Consider the following 26,812-nt stretch of genomic DNA (forward strand, 5'->3'; position numbering starts at 1 on the left):
TTTTAGTCTGTCTGTGTAACCAGAGCACTTTCTCCTCATGGTATTGATCAAAAAAGCAATTGGTAGGAACAGAATAAAAATATCTTAAAATTACTTTTGATTTTTCTTGTTCTTGCAATTAGATTCTAATAAACTGGCACACATTGAGTTTTAATGCAGACGTGTAAATTGCAGAGTTTCTTTAGCTAATCTTGTTTTAGTCAATACATTCCAGTGATCATTGTTTATATGAATGTTCCAATGCCATGTTAACATTTTACAAAAATTTATTTTGTAGACTGCAGTGATGATGTATTTCGTTGCAACACAGGGAAATGCCTAAATTATACGTTTGTTTGTGATGGATATGATGACTGTGGAGACCTTAGCGATGAACAAAACTGTGGTAAATCAAAGTTTTATGCTTTTCTGAAGTCTTTAAGATAGCAGTATTGCCTAAGCCAGCAATATTTTCCTTAAACTGCTAAAGCAATAACATACCCTGCTGTTATTCTTTTCGGGCAAAGTAAAAACAGCTCACAAATTCTATATGCAATTTGAAGAAATTTAAAGGAGAGTTCTACGTTAGTCCAAATTTTGAAGATAGTGGTATTTTTAAGAAATATTCTGATTTGCAATTTGTTTTAAACTAATTCAAGATGTTAGGGTTGCTTTCTTGATAACTTGGCTGAATTTAACCGAGATTAAAGCAAACCATAGGAGGCTACACACTGCTGATGCCAACTGTTTTATAACTGAACTGTTTTTACATAAGCTTCATAGTGAACTTGTATATTTTGATGGTCAAATTCTGTTTCTTTCAAATTCTGTTTTCAATCAACTTTGTATGTTCTGCCTCCTCATATTTGTTTTTCTACCTACACTTAACTTTCGTAGGAAAAAATTGAAGTTTTGCCATAGAAAAGAATAATCTTCACATGTAAATATTGGAAAACTTGGAAAGCCTTATTTTTTTTCTAACTATTGCTCCTGGTTCTATACCTGAGAGAAATTAAGTGCTCTAAAATAATTATTTTAAAGCTAAAATATTATTTATAATTTTTTTTTCTTTTGTTTTTCTAAGGAAAAGCACAGGGAATTTCAAAACTAAAAATCAAGGCACAATTTTTTTCTGACATTTGTTTTATAGTTCTTCTCCAAATGAAACATACTCTAAGATCTTTCACTACTTTCTGTCAGTTTTGATTGTTTGTGGTTTTTTTCATAAACCATCTTTGATTACATAGACTTGTAAGAGAGGGTCCAGAGGAGGGTCACGAAGAGGATCGGAGGGCTGGAGCACCTCTCCTATGAGGACAGGCTGAGAGAGTTGGGGCTGTTCATCCTGGAGAAGAGAAGCCTCTGGGGAGACCTTACGGCAGCCTTCCAGTACCTAAAGGGGGCCTACAGGAAAGATGAGGAGAAACCCTTTAGCAGGGCCTGTTGTGATAGGATGAGGGGTAATGGTTTTAAAATAGAGGGAGGTAGATTCAGACTGGACATAAGGAAGAATTTTTTTACAATGAGGGTGGTGAAACACTGGCCCAGGTTTCCCAGAGGGGTGGTGGATGCCCCATCCCTGGAAACATTCAAGGCCAGGTTGGATGAGGCTCTGAGCAACCTGATCTGGTTGGAGATGTCCCTGCTGCTTGCAGAGGGGTTGGACTAGCTGACCTTTAAAGGTCCCTTCCAACCCTAACTGTTCTATAATTAAAGACTTTTCTAAACATTAATCTAACTCATACTATTCCTATCTTGAGATTTTTTTTTTCTATATAAAATTTAAGATCTGACTTTTGTACAGGCTGTAAATGGGTTTCATATCAGATTTGGCAGACTGGACTGTGTCTACGTTCCCTCTTTATTTTGGTGTAAAGCGAGCCTGCTTAACAGAATGCTTTTCTTTATTTGCGGAAGCATCTGGCTAGAAAAATTAAGATGAAGATTGGAATCTTTGTAGATAATTCTTAAGGAAAAATGTGAGTGTATGTGAAAAACATAGTTTCTGATTAAGTGCCAAATACAGCAATTGAGAAATATTTTTTTTTCACTTCTTAGTGAAAAGATAAATGTAGGGAATGATTTTCTCTGATGGCAACTGAAAATATTGGCTAACTGAAAATCATTCAGTGAGATGGGAAGCCAGAAGATCTTTTAATCTGTTTAACAAATCTCAGAAAGTTGTTTATTTGCAAATGGAAACAACTGTGCATCTGAGAGAAGGAGTAAGTGCATCACTATCTGTATAGGCAGTTGAGTTCAGATCATATGTAACTACCATCTGCAAAAAAATCTGCAGGTACAGAAAATCTCTTATTGTAATTTGCTAACACAAAATGGCTCATTAGTAAGAATGATTAGATTATAGACATAGAAGAATTGTGCAATAATGTCAGTTATACAAATGATAGTTTATAATCCTTTTTTTTTTTGTCCTCAAAATTGCATTTTATTTAGATTGTAATCCAGTGACACATCATCAATGTGGAGATGGGAGATGTATAACAGCTGATTGGGTATGTGATGGTGACCATGACTGTATAGACAAATCAGATGAAATCAATTGCTGTAAGTTCCCTTAATCTCTGAATTAGTTTTTTCTTTCTTTGAAAATAAAAATCAAAATCTAAGATAAGTAGTACATTTACTTATTACTTATGAGGCAAAACTATGAGCTTGTTTTATTTCAGAAGTTTACACTTGACAAATGTCCCTTCTTGTAGACAGCTGCAGCAAATTAAACATTTTTTTTGCTGTTGTTGAGACGTACTAGCATTGCCTTGTGTTTCAGCTTCTTGTTAATGACAGAATCAGCTTTTTGTTAATTGTAATGTTCCTGTTGAAGAGGAATGAATAAATGTATGTAACCTCTTAAACTGTAGGCATTCTGAATTTGTGACAGGTTTCTGATGTGTTTGTATGCGACCTATCACACCTTGTCAGTTTAGACTTCTGTCTGCTCCAGTGATGATGGTTTATATCTGCAAAACAACTATACTAGAGTATTGCTGAGATTGCAAAATCAAGTCACATGTTTCAATGTGATTAAGGTTCTCATAAGAAATACACTTATGCTACTTTGATTCTTGCTGTAATTCAGTACTTGACCTTGCAACCACTATCCTACAATTTTCACTGAAATTGAAGAACCTACTCTGAATAAAGGAATGTAAGTGGTCAAAGAAAAGGTAACAATTTGTATATGAGTAAAAATGATGTGGATTTTTTTTTCTTGGGAAAGCTGAACCTTCATCTCAACGTGTTGCTAATACCTACAGCACAGCTGTAGGCTATTGAAAACATAGCCTACATATAATAAAAAATGTCTAGTAACCTTCAGTACTAAGCAGTGTTATCAACTCCTCCTAAAATAGCTTCAAGATGATGTTAAAAAATAATTAAGACCTTCATTAACCTAAGTTAATCACAATATCGTCTTTTTCTCTCTCTAGCATGTCATAGTCAGGGTCTGGTGGAGTGCAGAAATGGGCAGTGCATCCCTAGTGCATTCCAGTGTGATGGAGATAATGACTGTAAAGATGGAAGTGATGAAGAAAACTGCAGTGAAAGTAAGGATATCCCTCATTTTACTCTTCTTACTGAACCTACCATTGACTGCTGTGTTCTGAAGAGCCTTTAGCTAAATCTATCTGACAAATTTACTTTCTTTGCCTTTCAAATAACACTTGCTAAGGCTGGTTGGTGTCTGCTTTCACACAGGAAGTTGTAAGCAGAGTTTTATTAGTCCTTAGAAATATAAGAAGTTAAAGAAATGGAGGTGACATTTAGGATAGTATTTGGTTTTCTGACACGATCAGCTGTTAGTTGAAATAAATTAATACATATTCACATTGTCAGCAGAAATTAGACGCTACTATCATAGGAACTGTTGTCATCTGAGGAGGAATTTTCTCATGAAAATTCTTTTTTCATCATAACCTGGGAGTCAGAAAGGATGTTTTTGAACTAATGAATTGGTGTGACTAAGGAAAAATATATGAGAATGTAAGTGTCATGATGAATTGTATGAAAGAAAAGGAAACCAGGCAGTTTCTTAAGCCCTGGAATATGTTTTCCGAAGACTTGTGTCCTGTGGTACATTTTGACACTCAGATGCTGTCATGTTGTTACAGTTTCAGCATTTGAAGATGTTTTTCACATGTAATTCTCTTGTTTCTGGAATGATACAGGTTCAGATTGCAGCCTTTCCTTCAATGTGAGAATTATTAAAGTTTTTCTCTTAAGAATCTTATTTTGAAGAAATTAAAAGAATTCACTTTATTTAGAAAACTCTAGTGCTGTCAGATATAGTGGTAGTAGGACAACCTATTCAAAAGCTATTAGAGTAGAACTGACCTGTTTTAATAGATAAACACACAGTGTAATTATATAAGGCTTGTTTCTTTAGGAAACCAACCTAGAAAAAATCCTTTCATAAGCTTGTCTACTCAGTCTGTTCATATTAAGTTCACAGGATCTTCCTACTCCACTTCAAACATCTCCATTCCAAAAAATAAGAAAGAAGCTGAAACACAGAAATTACCGTTATTCTTATTTGCAGTTAATGTTGATGTTGCAAAAAGGTCTTGCATTAAATGTCTTCCAGTTCTTACTGTGGCAATGTAAAAACTGAGGACCAGGTTTTGTCCTGTGTGCAATCTCACATAATGCTGGTTTTATTCTTCATCTTTACTAATGTCCTGCGTCAGTCTTATTTTATGAATTCTGTGATCCTCCATTTCTCTTGCTGATAATGAAACTATCATTTTTAATATAAAAGTGCATTTTTAATATAAAATGAGGCAGGAGAATGGGATAAATTGAAAACTACAAAACTATTTAGAGCATCCTATAAGTAACCATTTCAACTTTTAAAATTCAGCCAACCAAAGTTTCTTAAATTTGTTTATCACCAGTAAAAGATAATTTTGCTGAAAATGTTGATGCATGATATGGGCTAGAAGTCAGTGATTGCTTTTTACCTCTGTGGATGTTGAAGAAATGTTTAAAAATATTTATTTGGTAAGATTGATAGATATAGATTCAAGGATACTAAATGCAGGTGAGTATGATGGGGTGATAGTTATGTAGTCAATGATCTCACTGTATGATACCATATCCTGAGATGCATCAAAAAAAAGCGTGATCCGCAAGTCAAGGGAGGTGATTCTGCCCTTCTATTGCATTCTGGTGAGACCCCACCTGCAGTACTGTGTCCAGCTTTGGGGCCCTCAACATAAGAACACAGACCAGTTAGAGTGAGTCCAGAGGAGGGCCACAAAAATGATCAGAGGGCTGGGGTACCTCTCCTACGAGGACAGGCTAAGATAGCTAGGTTTTTTCAGCCTGGAGAAGAGAGGGCTCCAGGGAGACCTTATAGCAACCTTCCAGCCCACCCCCCACTTCAAGAAGGCTTATAAGAAAACTGGGGAGGGACTTTTGACAAGGGCATGTAGTGATAGGAGAAGGGGTAATGGCTTTAAACTGGAAGAGAGTAGATTTAGATTAGATCTAAGGAGGAAACTTGTCACTGTGAGAGTGATGAGGCACTGGGACAGGTTGCTCAGAGAATTTGTGGATGCCCCATCCCTGGGAGTGTTCAAGGCCAGGCTGGATGGGGCTCTGAGTGACCTGGTCTAGTGGAAGGTGTCCCTGCCCGTGGCAGAGAGGTTGGAATTAGGTAATCTTTAAGGTTCTTCCCAACCCAAACCATTCTATGATTCTATGAAGTGTATATATACAAATGACCAGTGCTTCATCTATATCCAAATGAGAAAAATGGTCTCCTTTGCTGCATACCTTAAGGAAATTCAAGGTATGGCATCTATTAACATTACTGCTGTCATTCATTTTGTGGCAATAGAAATCTAATACAGATGTACTCACAGCTGGTTATGTGATCCCTTTGAAAGACAGGGTATTTATAGAAATTCAACATTAACTGTGCTAGGATCAAAAGAATCTACACTGCAGCACAGGGATTTTTAAAGAGTTGAGAAACTCTCCCACTGTGGGATGAGGAATTGGAGCAAACTTTAGAAATTAATTTTAATGTAAAGATTTGTGATAGCTTTAGAAGTCAAAAGGTTTTCCCTACCTTTCAAGTTCCATTTTACAATCAGATGTACCTGTAAAATAAGAAGGTCAATTGCTACAGCAAAAGAAAGTACCTCCATTGCTTCAATATAAAACATGTATGAAGTAAATCCACATAATCATTAACAGATATGACTACATCATCAGTTCTTTGGGACAAGGTTGTTGTCAAGCTCGTTGAAATAAGGTGTTTCTTCAGCATCTTCTGTATGCCCAGTATCAGGATGCCATGACTGAATGATTGATGTTTGTGGACGGTAGTGCAATATAAACACTAAGCAATAGTTGCAATAAACCATTTTAAACAGGATGAGATGATAAAATCCAAACTGTTCAGTCTCTGTGTAGAATAGTAAGTTAAATGCAAAAGTTATATGGAAGAGAGAATTTAATAGTTTGGAAAGGAGCTATCACCATTACGAGACAGAGATAAGTCCAGGGATTTGTCAGAGAAACAAACTATCCAGGTAATGTACTCAGAAGCTTTTTGATGAAGTGCTAGTTTTAGTTACTCTGAATTTCATCTTTAGGACCGTAGCCTTTTTGGGTTTCTTGTTGTTATTTGTTTTTTAACTGGCCTAAGAAGGACAATAAACTTCAGCTCTGACGACCTTTCTTCAGGATGGTTTTTATTGTCCACCAAAACAATCATAAAATGAGAAGCAGATCAACTGAATGGCACTGAAGAATAATTCCCAGAGGGTATTCTCTTTCAGCTAGGACCTATTGTTTGAAATCTGATTTACATGACTTTTCATGCTCTGCCAGAGGATCATGGTAAATGGCTTTCAGAGATCCATACGTCTCATTCAGAAACTGGGATATAAATTCTTATATTAAACATAAGGGTAAAGAAAAGTGACATCTGAACAGTACTGCATGCTTTTCTTCGTTCCAACTCTTCCTTACTGCACTTGAAATGCTGTAGGCTGCTTATTCAATTATGTAAAGGAAATACTTCATTGTAATATAAACTATGTATTTTCTCATCACTACACTACAATAATTTGTATTAGTCTGGTAAATAGTTAGAATAGTAAATTTCTATTTTCCTCAGGTCAAACTCTCTGTCAGGAGGGAGACCAGAGGTGTACTTCCTGTCCTGATCCCTGTGGAACTTCTCTCTGTGAGATGAGAAACAGCCAGACAAACTGCAGTAAGTAGGTCATATGTTTCTGTCACTGTCGCTGTTTTAGGGTGATTTAGAGTATAATGAGGATGCAGGGTAGGACACAGTAAGTAATACTTTAATTTACTATGTAATGCACATGTGTAATGATTAAGTATTGAAAAGGGCAAAGTTAAAACACAAGTTTCATCATAACTGTTGATTATTGATGTACTAAGAGATACTCATAACATTTGACATTGAGATGTTTTTTCTTCTGTGAATTTTTGATATGTTCTTCATATGTTTGAAGTTGCACTTTTTTCTTAGCATTTAATGACAGTCAGTGTTTACATAAAGTAAGCAACATAGTGTAAGTGTAAAGCGGAAGCTACTGGTTTACTTTCAGAATATAAGAAGACATAGTACTGTGTTTAGTAGTCTGGAGAACTTTTAGCCCTTTTATTAAGGAATAATTTTGATACTCAAACTGGCAAAACTAGTTATTCTTCTGACCAATACATACTGTAGAGGATTGGGGTCCTCAGCACTGCATATCTTCATTTCTATGTCCTGTACTAGAGCACTCCATCCAAGCCCCCTATACCTACATGTTTCTGGGTAGCTCTTTTTCTCGCTTGTGCAATGCAGCACTGTAAACAGATACTCAGAATAAGTATATTTGGCTACGTTTTGAAACTGAGGCAGGACTGTATTCAGAATTATTCAGAATTAATTACAGCTTGGTGATATGTCAGTACATTCACATCGATTCAGGTCACCGTGCCTCCACTTACATATGAATGTGTAGACATATCCTATAATTGCTTTGTGCTGAGCAGTTACCTCTGCAAGGTATGGTTTGGTGCTATATGGCAGCTTGTTTGGATAATGTTATTCCATTTAGATTGGAATGGATATGGGAAGGTCAACTAGTGCAAACTCCATAGTCTCTCTGAAGTTGTGACTGTCACCCAGAAATGTTTGTTTGAGTCAGGCACCATTCATGCTGGGACCATTAGATGCTGCTAAAGTAAAGATATAAGATAATTGGGCACATATGCTTTACATGTGCTTCATGCTTTGCGTGTGCAACAATGCTTCTCCTAACTTTCTGAAAAGGGACAATCATAATGACCATGTTTAGCATTAGAAGAAAGTTAGTTCACATCTTTGTCAATTAGTCCGAACTCCTGATCAGAGCTAAGTCATAGGGCCCATGACCTTGTGCAGCTGAGTTTTGAGTACCTCCAAGGACAGAGATTCCACAGTCTTTCTGGGAGACCTGTTCCAGTGTTAGAACACTCTCACGGTAAAAACCTTTTTTCCATGTATATAACTGGAATTCTCTGTTTCAGCCTGTGTATTTTGCCTGTTATCTCTGCACACTTCTAAGACTCTGACTCCATCTGCTTTTTACCTTCCCATTAGGTAATAGTTAACAGCAATAAGATCTCCCCTTAGTCTTCCTTTTTGACAGCTGAACAAGCCCTCTTTTCCCAACTTTTGCTGGTAGACCATGTGATCCAGTCCCCTGACCTGCTTGGTGGCCCTCCACTGACCTCATTCCAGTATATTGATGTTTTTCGTGAACGGGGGAGACAAAAACCAGGACACAATACTCCAGATATGCACCAGTGCTCAATAAAAGGGAATGATAGCCGGTCATCTTGTCAGACGCAGCAATCGGATTAATCAAGCATGATTTTCCCATGATAAATCCATGCTGGCTGTTCCCAGTCACTGTTTTTTCTTCATGTGTGGACACATCTTCCAGAAGGAACTGACCCATAATCTTCCTGGGAACTGAGGATAGACTGACTGGACTGTAGTCCTCCAGATCCTCCTTCTTGCCCTTCCTGAAGATCGATGTGATATTTGCCTTCTTCCAGTCATCAGGTGCCAGGATTGCCATGACTTTTTGAAGATGATACAAAGCAGCCTTCCAATTACATTCCTCAGTGGAAACTGAGACAGAAAAGACATTGAGCACCATGGTCTTTTCCATATCCCTGGTTACTAGTTCCCATGCTCCAGTGAGCAGCAGACTAATTTTTCTTACATTTTCTTTTGCTGCCAATCATAGAATGGTTTGAGTTGGAAGGAACCTTTAAAATTCATCTAGTCCAACTCTCCTGCAATAATCAGAGACATGTTCAACTAGATCAGATTGTTCAAAGTCCCATACAACCTGGCCTGGAATGTTTCCAAGGATGGGGCATCCACCACCCCTCTGGGAAACCTGTCCCAGTGCCTCACCACCCTCATTGTAAAAAATTTCTTCCTTGTATCAAGTCTAAATCTACCCTCTTTTAGTTTAAAACCATTACCCCTTGTCCTATCACAACAGGCCCTGCTAAAATGTCTGTCCACATCTTTCTTATAAGCTCCCTTTAGCTACTGGAAGACTGCTGTAAGGTCTCCCCAGTGCCTCCTCTTCTCCAGGCTGAACAATCTCAGCTCTCTCATCCTCCCTTCATGGAGTGCTCCAGCCCTCTGATCATTTTTGTGGCCCTCCTCTGGACCTGTTCCAACAGGTCCGCGTCCTTCTTATGTTCAGGGCTCCAGAGCTGGATGCAGTACTCCAGGTGGGGTCTCACCAGAGCAGAGCAGAGGGGGAGAATCACCTCCCTTGACCTGCTGGCCACGCTTCTTTTGATGCAGTGCAGGATACGATTTGCCTTCCGGGCTGTCAGCGCACATTGCTGGCTCATGTCCAGCTTTTCATCCACCAGTACCCTCAAGTCCTTCTTGGCAGGGCTGCTCTCAATCCCTTCATCCTCCAGCCTGTATTGATACCGGGGGTTGCCCCAACCCAGGTACAGGACTTTGTGCTTGGTCTTATTGAATCTCATGAGGTTCGTATGGGCCCATTTCTCAAGCTTGTCCAGGTCCTTCTGGATGGCATCCCGTCCCTCCGATGTGTCAACCACACTACTCAGCTTGGTGTTATCAAGACATGTACTTACAAGAGCCCTCCTTCTTAGCCTTTCCATTGCTCAGTAGTTTCAACTGTAGCTGAGCTTTGACTTTTCTAACTCTATTCTTATATACTCAGGAAATGTCTCTATGTTCCACTTAAGTGCTCTATCTCTTCTTTTGTCTTTTGTATATTTCTTTTTTTGTGTTTGAGCTCAGTCAGGAGATCCATGTTCAGCCACACTTGCTTGATTTGCTTTGCATTGTAATTGACTCTTCCTGTGCTCTGAGGAGGCTCTCCTTTGAGACCAACTTGCTCTCCTTCAAGCAGATATAAGCTCAATTAAAACTCTCACAAGCACCAGTGCCTATAGTCATGAGGCATCTTCCAGCTCTCTGAAGAAGGGTTCATCTATCTCCTCTTTTTGCTAAGGTGGTCTGCAGCAGATGCCTACTATGTACATCACCTGTCTAGGTCTATCCTCTAATGCATATCCGTAAGCAAACTATTCAGGTGAGAAGGAGCCTTCTAAGGTGAATTGAGTAGTAGGTGTTGGGTTTTTTCCTACTTGCCTGTTGTGAACCAAACCATGATTCTCCCCCCAGAATTATATCAGCTTATGAAATGGGAAGGAAGGGACCTGTATAACACAAAACTAATAAAAATCCACTTAATTTAAAAAACATATTTAAAATATTTTTTTTTTGTTGAGATCTCAGATATTTTCATCAAATTATCTTGATAATTTTCTCCTCTATATCTTGCAATTCATGATCAGATATTATCTCCCATGAGAGGTTACTCCCCTCCTGGTGAAAAGGAAGCAGTATATGTTGGGATACATACAGTAATCAAGAAGAAAGCAAACATGAGATATCACAGCAGATTGAATTACTTTGGTTGTTGACCACATCTGCAGTTCTTGCTGAAATCCCTTGGAACTATAGGTATCTGGCATCCCCAAAGAAAAAAGTTCTTCAGGTTATTGTTTCTTGTCTTTGGTGAGATTTGAACGTCTTATTTTCCTGATGTCTTAAGGTCAGAATACATGAGTATTCATTGAGATATGATTACTGACTTTAACAACTCCACTCTAGCTAGTTGTAAGTTTAAATGTGTATGATAAGGTTGATTCTCTGAGGGCTGAAGGCTCATGGGAGTAAAAGGTGTTTTCTCCCAGATCTCTCTGCCTGCAGGAGAAGCAGTTTTAGCAGTCTGTGCCTTTAAGAACAGGTGTTGCTCCTCAGTTTCTCCATTGGAAGATTCTGCTTTTTTATTTGAGGATTACTGACTTTGCCACAAAACTGTGGTTTACTCAAGAATGGGGGCTTCCACATTTCTAGCTGCTGTTTCAAAGCTTCTTTGCTCATAATGCTCCCAAAACTTAACATGTATTACACTAAGCGCTGTTTTATATGTTTAAAACTGTAACAACTTTACATTTACTCAGGTGAAAAAGATACAGTATTTTGTAGTTTTATTTATTTTTAAATACTTATAACTTAAACTACTTTGTAAAGAACACACAAAATGTGTCTGATACAGTGTGGTGGGATCAGCATTGCACTCACAGCTGATGGCTGTGGAGTCACTAGTCATGCATAAGACAGGTCCTCTATTTGGCTGGCAAACAAGGCACCAGCAGCAGCCTTACCCAACAGGTAGGAAAATACGTAAATTCCCACAGTAGCCTCTGGTTTTTATATACTCAGGGAGCAGTTCTCTCTTAACCTTTCATAAAGAGTGACTACTGTCCTGCAAAAGCCAAGTCTTGCAATCAGTCTTTCTCACAGCAGTAGAGAGCTGAAAGTGTACTTTTTTTTTTTCTTGAACTCATCTTCCTTGTGGATAAATCAGTATGAGACTTACTGTGGTCCAAAGTCTCTTCCTGACCAATGCAGATTTTTGTATCCTATTGTATGTATGGACAGCAATTTTGGAAAACAATTGGATGGGTAGGACTATGTTACAAGATAGTGAAAAATGTTTTTTGACATTTAATATTTGAGTTCTAAAACAATGTTCCTATTCCACATCATGAGAAATTTAAGAGCTTTTTAGTGAAGATGTTTCCTCATCATATTATGGGCAACGGTCTGTAATTCTCAACAGGAATAACACGTAATCTGAATTAAGCTTCTCGATCATCTTTCTTTATCCCTTTGTGGTCCAGTGAACATTTAATTGTTTATACACAATGGAACAGCAAGAGAATTTGGGAGAGATTTTTCTTGCGTAACATCTGGAAGTGCTCTTGTCTTTTTTTTGTGTGTTCTTTTTGCTGTTCATATTTTGACCAGAGTTTATTTCAGTAAGAGATGAGAATTCCTGTGGAAAATTTCAGTTTTTACAAAGCAGTATTTTCTGGCCCCAGTAACTCTTTGGTTGGAAATTCCAAAGCATAGGCCACATTTTTCAATATTGAATACGATGGATGTTCTCCATGTGTGATAATGTCTGATCAGTTTAGATTCTGCATTGTAATGCAGTTACAACATATTTAAGATAACAGAATGTCCTGGTTTTGGCTGAGATGGAGTTAATTTTCCTCTCAGTAACTGACTCATTTTGGATTTCATATTATGAAGAATATTGGTAAAAACACTGATATTATGAGTTGTTACTAAGGAGACGAAGGTCACTGTTCAGCTTCCCAGGTTTCGCTAACGTGCAGGTACAGGAAGCTGGGAGGGATATAGCCAACACAGTTGACCCAAACTGGCCAAAGAGAGTATTCCATGCCATAAACGCCACGCTCAGTACTTAAGTGGGGGTGAGCTGTTGAGCTGGCTCTTTTTTCTCTTGCTGTTCAGAATTGTTCCAGGATTGTTTACAGTTTTTTTTTTGATCCATGATTGCTGCTCAGGATGAGCTGTATTGGTCATTGTGTCATCAGGTGGTGATAAACTGTGCCTAATTTTTTTTTAATTATTATTCTTATTCATATTGTTTTTCCTATTATTATTATTATCCTAGTAAACTGTCTTTATCTCAGCACATGAGTTTTCTTTTCTTCCCAATTGTCTCTCCCATCCCCTGGGGAGGGGGAGAGTGATGCAGCATCTGTGTGGTACTCAATTGCTGACTGTAGCTAAACCACGACACAGAACAAATATCTGAAGAGAGAGTGTAAAGAAGAAAAAGCCAGGCTATTTTGGTGCTCAGTGAGAGGACCAGAGACAATGGGCACAAACTGAAATGCAGGAGGCTCCCTCTGAACATTAGGAAACACTTTTTTTTTTACTGTGAGGGTGACTGAACATAGGTTGCTGGAGAGGCTGTGGAGACTCCATCCTTGGAGACAGTCAACAGCTGTCTGGGCATGGTTCTGCACACTCTTCTCCAGTTGGCCCAGCTTGAGCAGGGGGATTGGACAAAATGACCTTCAGAGGTACCTTCCAACCTCAACACTTCTGTGGTTCTGTGAAATAGCCCATTCACTTCTGTTACTATGTTTGAAACTAATTCCTATATAGTAGATAGAGCAAGTTAATAGTAAATACACAAAGATGTTAAACCCAGGCATAACCTTTTGGGTTTGTTTTGTTTTTTTTTTTTTGTTTAGGACAAAAGTTGCAGTGAATTTTATTCCTTGTTCCCCACTCACTAAGTCATACTTACATATACTATAAATAAAGGAGTAGCAAGAGCTTTTAAACTATAGGACAGACATCAGAAGGAAAGATTAACATTTGAGTTGGTTGAATTCAGTCAGATATTCTCCTGGTGTATATGTTCTGTTTGTTATTCTGCTTGTGGATTGTAAGGAATTGAGTGTGAGAGTCAAAGTTATGCTTTTCAAACCTACAACAACACTTTTGCATGTAATGTGATAGAAGCTTTCTAAACACAGTGTGAAAATTGTAATGATATTGAAAAAATGTAAAGAGCTGTCCTACAGGGATGTTTCAGTGGACTAGACTTTCCTCTAAAATTCACCTAAACCGCTATAAATGTGAAACATAACAAATGAGAGAATGATGTATGTGCATTGCTGCCCTTTAGTCTTGAATAATGTTATGTTATACAAACACTTAGAATATTGCATGTACTTTTGTGGTCATTTACTTGGGTTTCATCATGAAATACTGATGAATCTGTAATATTCTGTACACATCAAGAAAGGGTGCTTACTGAGGAAAAAGTGAAAAGACAAAACCAAACTGATCTGGGCATCTGGGGCTGAAGTATAGGACGACAAGAGAGAGTTTGTCACAAAAGGAAAAAAAGGCAGTAATATGAGTAGGATTGTTGAAGTCTTTGAATCTCATGTACCCTGAAGCTGGGACTAAGTGGTTTGAGACAACAGAAATAGTTCAGTATTGGCAGTATGCAAGGACTTAGCAGAGAAGAAAAGCTGTATGTTAAATGAGCATTGTGATCCTCAGATTAGAACTAAATACTAAAAGAGGTTGTAACAGCAAATGCCAGTCCAAGAAAGACTGGCCAGTTCTGCTGATCAGCTGAATAATTGACTGTTGGATCTCCTTTCAACTTTCCTTCAAAGATCCAGCTATAGGGTTACCACGCTGTGCTTGCAACTGACACTAGCGTCTGGCTGGCAGAGAATATTAATAATGTTAAGATACATTTACTTCCAGAACAGGGAAATATATATAGTCTTTTGATAATGAATGACTTTTGAATAGTACACTTTTTCATGAAAAATTTTATCATATTTCAAAAGTAAATAAAATTAAATAATTTCACATTGATCTCAGTGCTAAATAAAAAGGTGAATTTCAGTCTGAAGTGAAATTCTGTTGTTTTCTCTTGTGGTAGAAAATTGAAAAATAAAAATTTATGACTACGAGTTTGGGAAGAAATATGAAAGTTCTACAATTTTTTAAATCTAAAATACTCAGTTCAATATGTGTTGTGATAAGCCCCCTAAAAGCTGGATCATTTTTTTGTATATGGCTATGGTCTGTGTAATCATATGGACTTGTAGCTGTAGCATTTATTTTGCTCTTGCTTATCATTCTTTTTGTCATCAATTATGTCTTATCTGAAATAAATTATTAGAATGTGAACTGTGTCTTAGTGTTTGTCCATTGCTTAACCTAATGGTCCCCATTCTTCCTTCAGATCTGGGGATGCCAAAAAAAAAAAAAAAATCCTGCCTTCTTTTTTCTATGCAGAGAAATTCTGCAGTCTCTGTCATTAAAGATTTTTCAGGACCCTACTGAATAAAGCCTTGAGAAACCTGATCAGTCCTCAGAGCTGACTGAGCTTTTAGCAGGACATTGGACTAGAGATCTCCTGAGATCCTTCCCAACCCAAAGTATCCAATGATCCCATTCTTCTTAATTTTGACAATTGCCCTGCCAGTATGAGATGTGGTATGGTAGCATAGTACACCAGTAGGAAGTGTGTTGCTGTACAGTACAGGAGCTCTTGAAAATCATCACCAGAAACTTGATTTGAAAAGAATAAATCTGATTTTAAATAATGGTTTATTGTACCATGTTAAAGTTAAGGTGTTACTCAGGAAGTTAATGCATATTGGTAGGGGAATATAAGTCTCTGAATATATTATTAGGTAGGTAGAGATCAAAACCACCATTCTTTACTGATATGAATATGGGGTCTTGTAGTTTCTCAAGCTTGAGAGGAAATCCTTTGAACTGATAAATTTGTTAAATACTTATGGAATTATTTCTTCTGTATTTCATTTAATCTCACACTGTTGGTGTTTCTTCTTTTGTTTTCTTTCTGTGAAAGGTCAGTGTGAACCAATTACTCTGGAACTCTGTATGAACTTGCCTTACAACTATACTTATTACCCAAACTACCTGGGCCACAGGACGCAGAAGGAAGCCTCTATCAGCTGGGAGTCTTCTCTTTTCCCAGCCTTGGTTCAGACCAACTGCTACAAGTACCTTATGTTTTTTGCCTGTACAATCTTAGTACCAAAATGTGACCCCCATACAAATCAGCGGATCCCACCTTGCAGGTACTATACTGTACTTCATTTAATTCTTGACTGACATTGTCTGTCATGTTAGTCTTTCCCAATTTTCTGTTTCCATTGAAAATGCCACAAATTTTGCTTTGGAATCCCATAGCAAAAGGTAGAGAACTATATTTTATTACATGCAGTTTATTACTGTGATTAGTGTGTGATTAGTGTCTGAAGTATTAAAAAAAAAGGAGGGCAGAAAAAATTTAAATACATTTGATACATCAATATAAATATAAATCTACTTAACTACAGTTAAGTAGAAGGCAGAATATTACGTTCTGTGCACAGAAACTATATTGTACCCTTGCAAAATAGCTGCCTTCTTTTTCAAAGATATCAGTGGTTAGTTGAGCTTAACAGGACACATGTATTACTTCACCTGTCTTTTCCTCTAAATACGAAATGGAGTTCAGCTACTGCAGTTTTTCAATGTTAAGCTTTCAAGTCAAAGTGCACCTTCCAACAATGAATTGCAAATCCATGTTATGATTCTGTATCTATTATAAAATATACTTATCAGAGACTTATAAGATTTTATTACTGGCACACTGTTCTGTTCTTTTCATTCTAGGTGGTGTAACAGAACAATTTTAATTCTGCTCCCTCTGTAAAAAAAACTGTCCCTGCTTTGCAAGGCTTTTCATTGTCTTTGTGTTATTAGTTTGACTGTCATGCTTTATTTTTTAACGATAATGATGTGCATGAAGTTTTGTTTAAAGTAAGCATCACAGGTGAAGAGGTTTTTTGAAAGAACTAAATTTGCTTTTGTTGAGGCCATTCATTGATCTATCAAGTATGTTTTCAAATTCTAATAAGGCATTGATAATATTAGTTCAGGTCTGCTGAAATAATCTTTGAAGCTAAGTGTGTGCTGGGTTCCCACTAAGGACAAGCGGAGTTTCATAGATAAAGAACATATGGAATAACCTCAGAAATTCCTGTTTCTCTGTATTTGCAAACTATCTTTGCTCAAGATTCTGGGTCTCATGACATTCCAGTAAGTCTATCAGTGTCCCTTATTTTGGACCAGTAAATGCCTTCCTAGTCATGTTAGCCTATAATGACATGGAGATTACACTATCTGTGTATTTAAGTAGTCTCCAGCTGACTTTGTTGTTGTTTCAAAACTGTTATAGATGTGTATGAAGAATTATCCTGGGCAAATCTTATGCCCCTTATATGTTGGCATCAATTTGGCATCCCATTCCTGTATTTGAAGTTGCAGAGTAAAGAGCTAAATATGCTTATGCTCTTAAAAAAGTGCTAGATTGAATTCTATTGCAGAAAATTAAATTTTCCTATGCTACGTATTTATTTTTTTTTTTTTACTTTGTGTTTCTCTCTGCTGCCAAGAAGGGGGAGATTTCTCTGCTTTGTGATGTGTATTCTTGTTAACTGTTAACTTGCTAGGTTAATTTGTGGACAGTACCACAGATAAGATTTGACTGAGAAGTAAATAAAGTAGTCTGTTACCAAGGTATTCTGGTACTCCAACTGTGAGACTCAATATGGGAGTCTGGGAAGGTTTAAAAAAAGATGAAAGTACCAATTGCTCTTCCAGTTTTCCTATCAGTATTGCAATAGGCTTCGATATGCACTGTGACGGGCACTACTTTGAAGATTATCTAAATTTTAATTATTTCACCTCAGACTTACAACTAAATGACTTGCAATAGCTTTTGGAAAGGGTCAGCTTTGGCTGAAGATTTGAGTGTGCAGAGAACACAGGACAGAAACGGCTTAGATGTCTCAGCTAACAAAATAAATTTTTTAAAATGTATTCATCATATTATTGTTGCTGGTTTGGAGTTTTTGTCATTGATAAATAAAAATTCTGGCATTCAGAAAGCTGAGATTATAAACTGGTATGAATCCCTTTTTGATATCGAGGAGGATCTAAAAGGAAAGAGAGAGTCTGTAACTGTAGCATGGTTAACCAGTGTCAATCCATTCATCCGTTCCTTCCAGCTGCTTAACTCAATGGTCAATCATTTGGTCTGTAAAAATGTTGACTTTTCTTCAGACTTTTCTTCATGCAGCCCCCCAAATCAAAGTTAAATTTGAGAAGATTAATAATGTATTGTTTTCTCAGAACAGCATAAAAAAAATTGATCCTAAATGGATCTGTTTGCTTGGTTTTGGTCACTGCATTTCTTGAAGCTTGTTGCGGGGAAGAATTTGTTGCAGGTCCATTGGTCAAAAGATAAAAGGAAAATAAGTGGAAAAACTGCCTTTCGCGAAAGGAGTGTCTGTTCCTAGAAGAAAGATTTGGAAAAATGAATTATATTAACTAAAAGACAAGTTAAAAGTGACATGAAGGAAAAGAAAACAGAAAAATAGAAATGGATAGGAGCCTATTGTTGAATATCTTTCAACCTTTAAGAACAAAGGAGAATTTTCTTTGAAATGGTAGGAGAAAGTCCAAATTATTTTAGCTTTAGAAAATATGATCTAAAAGGTGCAATTAAATGAGTTGCTGAGTCTAGAAACAAGAGAAGACTTGGGAGACATCAAAGCCTTCAAATAGGTAAAAGTGAGCTTCTGTGAGAAAGTAAATAAATAGTTCACCATGCTCACTGAGGTTAAAGCAGGAAGCAATAGGTTTAAAGTACCTCAGGAGAGCTGTAGGTCAGACATAAGGAAAATAATAGATATCTGTAGATGTGAATGAGTGATAAGGAAGTATATAAAATCTTGCTAACTGGAGAGTTTCTAAGGACAGTTTAGACAAATAGCTGTTAAGCATGATGCATGTTTCTGTTTCCAGGAAGAGATGAAAAGGATGTTGAGGTTCCTAATCCCATACTGCCTAGTTAATATTTAAAAAAAAAAATAATTTAAAAGAGAGGCAGTTGAAACAAGCAGGGATTCAAAATACTACAGACACAAGACAAGACTATTGTATTGAACAGCATATCAGCAATGATTCCAGGCAAAAGTAGTTGCTAAATATTTTTTTAAAATGCTTAAAATAGGGAAATTTTCTGTTATGCATTTTCTTTTTGTACTTTTGAAGACTTTGACAGTGGGTATTTTGAGAGACAGGGTATTAATCTAGATGGACTGAACTAATTTTGTATGGTGAATCTTGTCTTTCTATGGTAAGAAAAAAAAGGACTATATTAATTCCTTCAAGTATAATACAAGGTTCTGTTGCTCTAACTGACAAAACCCTCAAGACTAAATTGATCTGTGCTGTGATTTTCCCCAAATTTTTAATTTTATTGAATTCCTTGGGGAGTTCTTTGCTCTCCTGTTTGCAGGTTTAAGTATTGTGTCCTTCTGAAACCACATGGTTTCTGAGGTAGCATCATCAGAAAAGGTAGCATTTTGCTGGTACAAAATGTATTTGGCTTTTTTTTTTTCCCGAAGGAGGGCAGTTAGTGCTTCTTAAAAAAGGTTCTCTGCCATTCCTTAGAGAGGAGAGGATGTTTGTAAGTAGTTATATTTGGCTATTACGTTGTAACTCAAGTAACAGTCTGCATATAGTAACTTAAAATAATGTTTCAACAGTAGCAATATACCTTTTGGTATATTTGTTTTTTCATGTAAAGAAATCTGATTAGCTGTTTTTTTCCTTGATCTTTGTCATTAACTTTGGCTAGGATTATTAACTTCCAATAACTGAGAATTTCTAAGACTTCCACTCAGTTACTTTGTGCAATTCCACTTTGTCTCCTCAGGACATTATGTGTACAGTCCAAGGAACGCTGTGAGTCTGTGCTTGGGATTGTAGGTCTGCAGTGGCCAGAAGATACTGACTGCACTCAGTTTCCAGATGAGAATTCAGACAACCAAACTTGTCTAACACCAGATGAAGATGTAGAAGGTAACTCCTATAAATACATATAACAGGAAATTAAAAATTTAATTAGGTTCCCAGAGTCACTGGTTTCTTTTTCCCATGCCTTCTCTTTAAACTGTAATATTTAAACTGTGGAAATTATTCCAGACTGGGTTTCAGGGAAGTTGGATACCTACAGTTTGCAGATAAGAGGTAGTTCTCGTAAGAAATCTGTTCAAAGAAAGAATCAATTACCCGTAGTCTGTGGAAGTCAGTGTTTGAGATTTGTTGCTAACACCACACCTACTGGTTGTTTGTGTTTTTACTTCACTTTTTTACCTATTTAGATGATATAATAATGATTTTCTATACAGGAGGCAGACTCTTGGCAATCTTAAAAAAGCTAAGCCCCACGACAGCTCTGAGAAAAATATTGCAATGTTAGTGTCTTTGCCAGCTATTGTTTGCTCTTGGTTTTAGTTCGGGGAAAGTTCTGCAGAGAGTTGTGCCAAACCAGCTTCAGTAGCAACTGACAAATTTCAGTTTTTGAGTTCAGCCATAATACTAATGATTGTGGGTGCGAACATGGAACAAAAGGATGAAATTGCCTTAAATGCTTCTAGATATTCTTTGTGTATATGAAGAGTGAATCTGTGCAGCTTTTTCTTCTGTAGTGGTCATTGGATGTGAGATCTGTGAGGATTCTGACATGCCTTTTCTTTTTCTTGCCAAAACAGCAGTAAAGTAGCTGGGAAAATAGATGGCATGTGCTACAGTGCCTGCAATATGCTGTTTGTGTTCAGTTCTCACTCTTCTCCTCTACTCACCCACTCAGTGATGACAGTTTTTCCACAGCCTTGATCTTGCTCAGAGAAAGCAATGGGTGAAAGCTAGTTAGCCTATAGTTTTTTAATGAAGATATATTGCTGTGAATACAGTGAAGGAATAATGAAAAAACAGTGACACATATGTAGCAATTAGTACTGTTTCTTCAAGCAGAGTCCATGTGCACATATGTCACTGTGAGGATTTTATAAAGACGTGTAATACCATTGTAATGAAATCCTCTGTCGCAAGACTCTTGAGGAGCAAGGAGGTAAATTCCCTTTACAGCAGTGAGCTGATGGAAAGGAATTATTCATTATTACACAGCAATGTGTAGGAAAGGAATATAAGATTTTGGCACAACAAGTTGAAGAGTTAAAGAAAAATAATGTGATTTATTTTTCTCAGGTATCAAATGTCTTTTAACCTTCCTCCCTGTGTTATTAGATCATTTGGCTTTGAAATGTAACATAGAATGGTTATATTTTAAATAAACTACTGCATACAAGACTAGTGTATTCCATTTCTAGAGATAAATCCTGTTCACTTATAAAAATTATAATTAAAAAAAGTTCTCACTTTAATTAGAGGGACTCTGCCTAGTGGTTTGACTCACTGCTTATTCATTATCTTAGCACTGAAATGCATATTCCTGGAAAATCTCTGAAAAAGGAGGGATTTTTAATATTCTTTTAGAAACAGTGTAGCTAATTAAGGGATCTTATCAAAGTTGGTTTGGGTTCACTTACTGCTGGAATTTTATGTTGACTGAATTACATTTCTACTTATTACCAATGTTGTTTAGAAAGTCTTCCCTGGTAAGTTTAACATCTTGTATAAGTATTTTTGAAAAAAAAACATTTTTTTTTTTAAAGAAATTAAGCTTCTGAGAGCATTTAAAGTGTTTATGATTACAAAATATAGGTAATTTTCAAATTTAAGCTATAATTGACAGAGCTATTACAATGTGATAAATTGCTTAACTACTCTTCCAGGCAGGGCTGAATGCAAGAATACTGCTGGCCAAGACAGTATGCTTTGTAAACTTAGTTATTTTCATAATGAGTTATTAATAAATGTTGGCAGTATAGTTCATTAGAATGATGTTTTTTTAAGGCTTCTAAGTTCATTGATGGTGTTTTTGGTACAACTGTTTACTGGATCCTAAAATTTCCCCAAAGAACTGCATGGTATAAAATATCTGAGAGATTTTACCAGAAGGAAAAAAAAGGGCAACATATGATGGAGGTTGTACATCGAAGTCAGTGACATGTACAGGGTGAAAAAATGGATGAGTTTTTAAAAAACATCTAAATAAAACTTTCTCAAAATGATACTCTGTAAGATGAGGCAGAAATGATGTAAAGGTTAAATAGTGGACATATATATGTGGTTTTATTAATTCAAATAGCCACAAAATTGCCAAGATATATGTATTTTTTTTTTACCCTAAGGATCTCTTATACTCATTTCAAGACATCAGATGACCTATTTCTGCTTCACACAACACCACAACAGTGAGAAAAGTAGCTAGAAAATCTATGCCCACAATCTAAGTATTGTGTGCCAGTTATTTGGCAAAGCTGTCAAATTTCACAAAGGGTAGTGTGTGAGGGAGAGCTCTGGAAAATATTACTCCACCTCATTCACAGTGCAATTGTTAAGAGTCTTGCCTGCTACATGGTTCCAGTTTCGTATTGCACAAGCTTTCTATTCCTGTCATTTACCCTTCCAAAACAGTTACAGTGATAAATAAGTAAGTACCCATGTGATAATTAAGCGTGCAACTTATGGAGTCTTGTTTCTCCCTGTTCCTTGTCATTGACAGAATGCTCACCCAGTCACTTCAAGTGCCGTTCTGGGAGGTGTGTCCTGGCATCCAGAAGATGTGATGGTCAAGCTGACTGTGAGGATGACAGTGATGAGGACAGCTGTGGTAAATAAATTTGATGAGTTGGATCTTTTGAATGGAGAGTAGTTGAAGCATTAAAAAATTAGTTTTGTTTTTCCTTTGGGTATTTGAACCATAGCATGACAGTTCAGAGGATAAGCCCCTTTTTCTGTAAGAAAAATATGTATGAAAGTGTTTTTTTTTTTTAGTACCAGTGGCTGTAAAAATACTTTAGCAAGCATCCCTCTTGATTAATGTCAAAACAATTGATGATATTTGATCATTTAGGTCTGCTAACCGTATTTCAGGACGTTTGAGTATTCCTTTAGTAATCAAGATAAAAAATGCTGCAGATCTAATTATTTTGATATTACTGGAGGTTCTACTGAGCTAAAATGTGGCTTCCTGGCAGTTTAAATCTTGAATTCATAAGTATAGTTTTAAATTTGTCCACGGTAATGTTCTCATTATGATGTATTGACAAAAGACGTGTTGCTGAAGTGTATTGTGTACTGCAAGGGTCGAGAATTACATGGTTTTTTCAGATTTGTCAATCTCAAGCTGTAGGTATGAGGAAAAAGTGGTAACCACAAACTTTATTCTCCAGTGTATTTATGAGTTTACTTACAGCAGAGATGCTTTTGACTTTTAACTTAAGGGAATGTACTGACCTGGCGAATAACCAACAAATGTCTTGGTCACTATTTATCCTTGTACATACTGGCAGGAGAATTTTGAGAAGGGAGTTTATACTATTTCTTTATGTGACTAAGACGTAGCTTCCATGGAGTTCTGCATGCTGGCCTGCCATCCCTAGCAACAAAGAGAATAATTATAAACCACTAAGGATTTAGAGAAGAGGTGTGAATATGAGTAAAGGGTTGGAAAACATTCCAGCAGAGTAGGGCTAAGGGGCACAACCCTTTTTTTTTTTTAAACAGAGAGAAGGTTAAGATGGGAGCGCAGTTTATGTGAGCAACAAAACTGTGGCAATAAAAGAATTTGTATTCAGGTGCACAAAAATAAAATAGAACATAGCACCTGAAAGCTGAAACTAGGCTAAAATTCAAGCTTGACAGGTCTATAAAATGCTTCTTTTTTTAAGAGCATCATTGTTTTAATGATTGGAGTAACCGAGGGCTTATTTATCGCTTAGGCGTGATATATTCTCAGTCTCTGGGACTTTTCAAATCACACTTGTATTCTCTCTCCTCTTTCTGTCCCATTCTCCTTCCCCTGCAAAAAACAGAGCAAAAATAAAATAAAAAAAAGATATGCTCACTGAAATGGGATTTAATACTAGGTCATTCTCTTGTTTGTATTTTAATGGAAAGGCAGAGCTGATGATCACAGTGACTCTTTTAGAGTTTGTCATCTCTTTACCTTTGAATCAATTGTCTCAATTGTCCTCTCTGCCAAATATTCTTTGCTGCCACCTGTTCTTAACTCCTTAGAACACTAATTGCTATGTCTTTTAGGATAATTTTATTCTCCAAGACATTAACATATGAAATATTGCTCTAATATATAACAGTCATTTCTCGAGTGGATCTCTCTCTGTCTCTGTAGTCTAGACAGAATGTCACTAGCAATCAGCAGAATTCTTATCAGTTTCTATAAATATGGAAGTCTGTATCTGCTAGGAAATTACTGCTGTCAGAGTGACATTACTTTGACCAGGGGTAATGTTGCTACTGAAGAACAGAAAGTCCTTGTAGAGCTCCAGAAGTAACTGTCTCGAACTCATTCGTATTCCATGTGTGCAGGACAAAGTCAAAACTTGATGATCTTCCCATGTGTAAATGGCTAACTCACATTTCATTCGATTTATCCTTTGAAATTTGTTTCATACCGTTAAATATGGGTCAGCATTTGAATTAAAACCTTTTTTTTGAAGTGCCTTAAATGACAGGCATGGAAAAACTTCACATTGCCGGGAGGAGGAGGCTGGAAAAGACTAGCTACAGCTTTTGGATACTTGAGATGCTCTGACCAAAAATGTAAGGTAGAACAGTCCAAAGGGAGTAAGGTATTTTCTGCCCATGCAGAGTAGAGGTATATTCAGCACCTCCTGTTAGGAATCTCTGTCATGCTTTCACATTATATTTGTGAGAGGAAATCTCACTCATACAATTGCAGTGAAATCGTAAGACTTTAGTGCTATTTAGACTAGGATTTGGGGAGAAAATTTTAACCCAGATTTCTGAATGTGAGACTTCTGAGTGCATTTCAGTAAAGTGTGAGGAAGATAATTTCTGAAACTTATTATGATGATAGATGCCAAGACAGTTTGTGGTATTAAATATGCTTGATTGTAAATGATCATATTAATTTACTAGCTGCTGAACAATGCCTAGGGCAGAGAGCAGAAAAGGGTCCTAGAAGAGTACTAAAGAAACTGAGGACATTTATTTCTCTGTACTGTAACATTTATTTACATGGCTTTTTGAATTTAAACAAAATCAACACTCCACACATCCAATTACAGTTAAAACATGACTAGATTTTCCCAGTAATCACATGATCTAGTAGTGATTCTCTGGTCCATATTTGTAAAATACTTCTGAAATAACACTTCTTGGAAACAAGATGTCTGCTTAGTAACTAACTGCTGATATGCTGCTGTAGTTGCAGGTCCAGGCAAACAGCGGTGCTGCCTCAAATGCAGTTTGTGAGCTTATACCTCAACTATTTGTGTGTGGGGACATCAGGGCTGTCACCTGAATTTGAGCTTGGATTAAAATGGAAACCAATATTATCATATATGCAGCAGGCCAAACAAGACAATGAAACCAGCTGTTTTAGTCAGGAGAGCACATTGTTTTTATGGCTTCGAATAAAACTGGAATGTCAGATGTGCAGGACATTAGTATGTCAAAGTATTTAAACTGGTATCACAGTGAAGTGCTTTATTACTCAATGGAAATAAATAGTGAAATGAAAGAAGATAAAACACTTTTCTGAAATGTACCTTGGGCCATTTAATTTAATTTCTTCTAACTGACTAATAGGAATTTTACTGTCAAAACACTTTGACACGGTTATAAGTATTCATCCTGAAATCAGAGAGGCTGCTTAGCAGGACTTTGAAGAAACAATTATGCAGTGTGTTCTCTGCATAATAACGAACTCTCTTGAAGGTTCATACAGCCAGTGGGTCTTTCTTATCTTTTCAGACTGGTTTGATCTCAGGTTGTGGAACCAGGAAAACTGTTTGTGGTCCACAGTTAATAGCATCTCTATGCCTTTCATTGTAATTTGCATTAGATTCTGTATCAGCACCACCAGAAAATATTACATATTTCTACACTGTTTCATGGAGATTCCGTGCTGTCATAGGATTTACTTTTGAAAGACCAAAGGTCTGTGTGGTGTGCTTTTAAAGGAAACTCTACAGACTTCAGGATTAGAAAAGTTTTTATATTACTAGTAAACGTATTTTAAGAATAGTGGTGTATGGGTTTTGAGCTAATTGAGCTAATGCCTAAACAATTAGTTACAGATATGTGTAGCATGATATAGATTAATATTTTAAAAGCACTGAAGTATTATGAAATGTTTGTATATTTGATATTGCATGCAAGTGTTTCAAAACTGTGCTTCTCTGCCTCCAGGTTGTAGAGAAAGGGGTCTTTGGGAGTGTCCTTTGAAGAAGCTGTGCATCAAACACACTATGATCTGTGATGGTTTCCCAGACTGCCCTGACATGATGGATGAAAAGAACTGCTGTAAGGACTTATGCAGATTGTTAGTCCCATAAAGGGCTGATCACATTTTTGGGATCTTGGGGTGCAAAATGAAAGTAAAAAGCTTTTCTACAGTCAGAAAGGCTTAGTCATTCCTTCAATTTCCTGAAAATGAAAAGTTTTTCTATTGCACCAATTTATCTCTTTCCTCATCTTATGTCCTCTGTTGTTCACATCCTTGGATCCCTGCTGTCTCCTTGGTCACTCCAGTTGTCTCTCTTTTTTTTCTCTCTCCCCCTTCTCCTTCTTGTGTCTTTGTGCTTCTTTTTTTTTATTCCCTGTAGCTTCTTGACTCCTTTCCCCAACTTTTCTCAACTTCATTCCATACAGGTATGAAGAGCTCACTGCTCTTTTTTTCTCGATTTCCACTTTGTTTTTCTTCTGATCTGTTCCTCAGTAAATTTCATGTTTCAGTGCTTTATTTGATTTCTTTTCTACTTGACATTTTTTAGATTCTGTTTCCCTACTTGGCTCCACAGGCTGCTTCTACAATCCAAA

At 36.8% G+C, this 26,812-nt stretch overlaps 1 protein-coding gene across 1 annotated transcript in view; it reads left to right on the top strand.

The window, feature by feature from the left end:
* Positions 1-26,812, top strand: part of CORIN (corin, serine peptidase) — a 156,627-nt gene that overhangs the window by 99,085 nt on the left and 30,730 nt on the right. The window contains exons 7-14 of the mRNA XM_086747497.1: positions 278-385; positions 2,437-2,547; positions 3,432-3,548; positions 7,133-7,231; positions 15,828-16,059; positions 19,752-19,897; positions 22,506-22,613; positions 26,183-26,296. Coding sequence (XP_086603623.1) covers positions 278-385; positions 2,437-2,547; positions 3,432-3,548; positions 7,133-7,231; positions 15,828-16,059; positions 19,752-19,897; positions 22,506-22,613; positions 26,183-26,296 — 1,035 coding nt within the window. The remainder of the gene's footprint in view (positions 1-277; positions 386-2,436; positions 2,548-3,431; positions 3,549-7,132; positions 7,232-15,827; positions 16,060-19,751; positions 19,898-22,505; positions 22,614-26,182; positions 26,297-26,812) is intronic.

Source organism: Chlamydotis macqueenii, chromosome 4, assembly GCF_036417535.1.
Source record: "Chlamydotis macqueenii isolate bChlMac1 chromosome 4, bChlMac1.mat, whole genome shotgun sequence".
NCBI lineage: Eukaryota > Metazoa > Chordata > Aves > Otidiformes > Otididae > Chlamydotis > Chlamydotis macqueenii.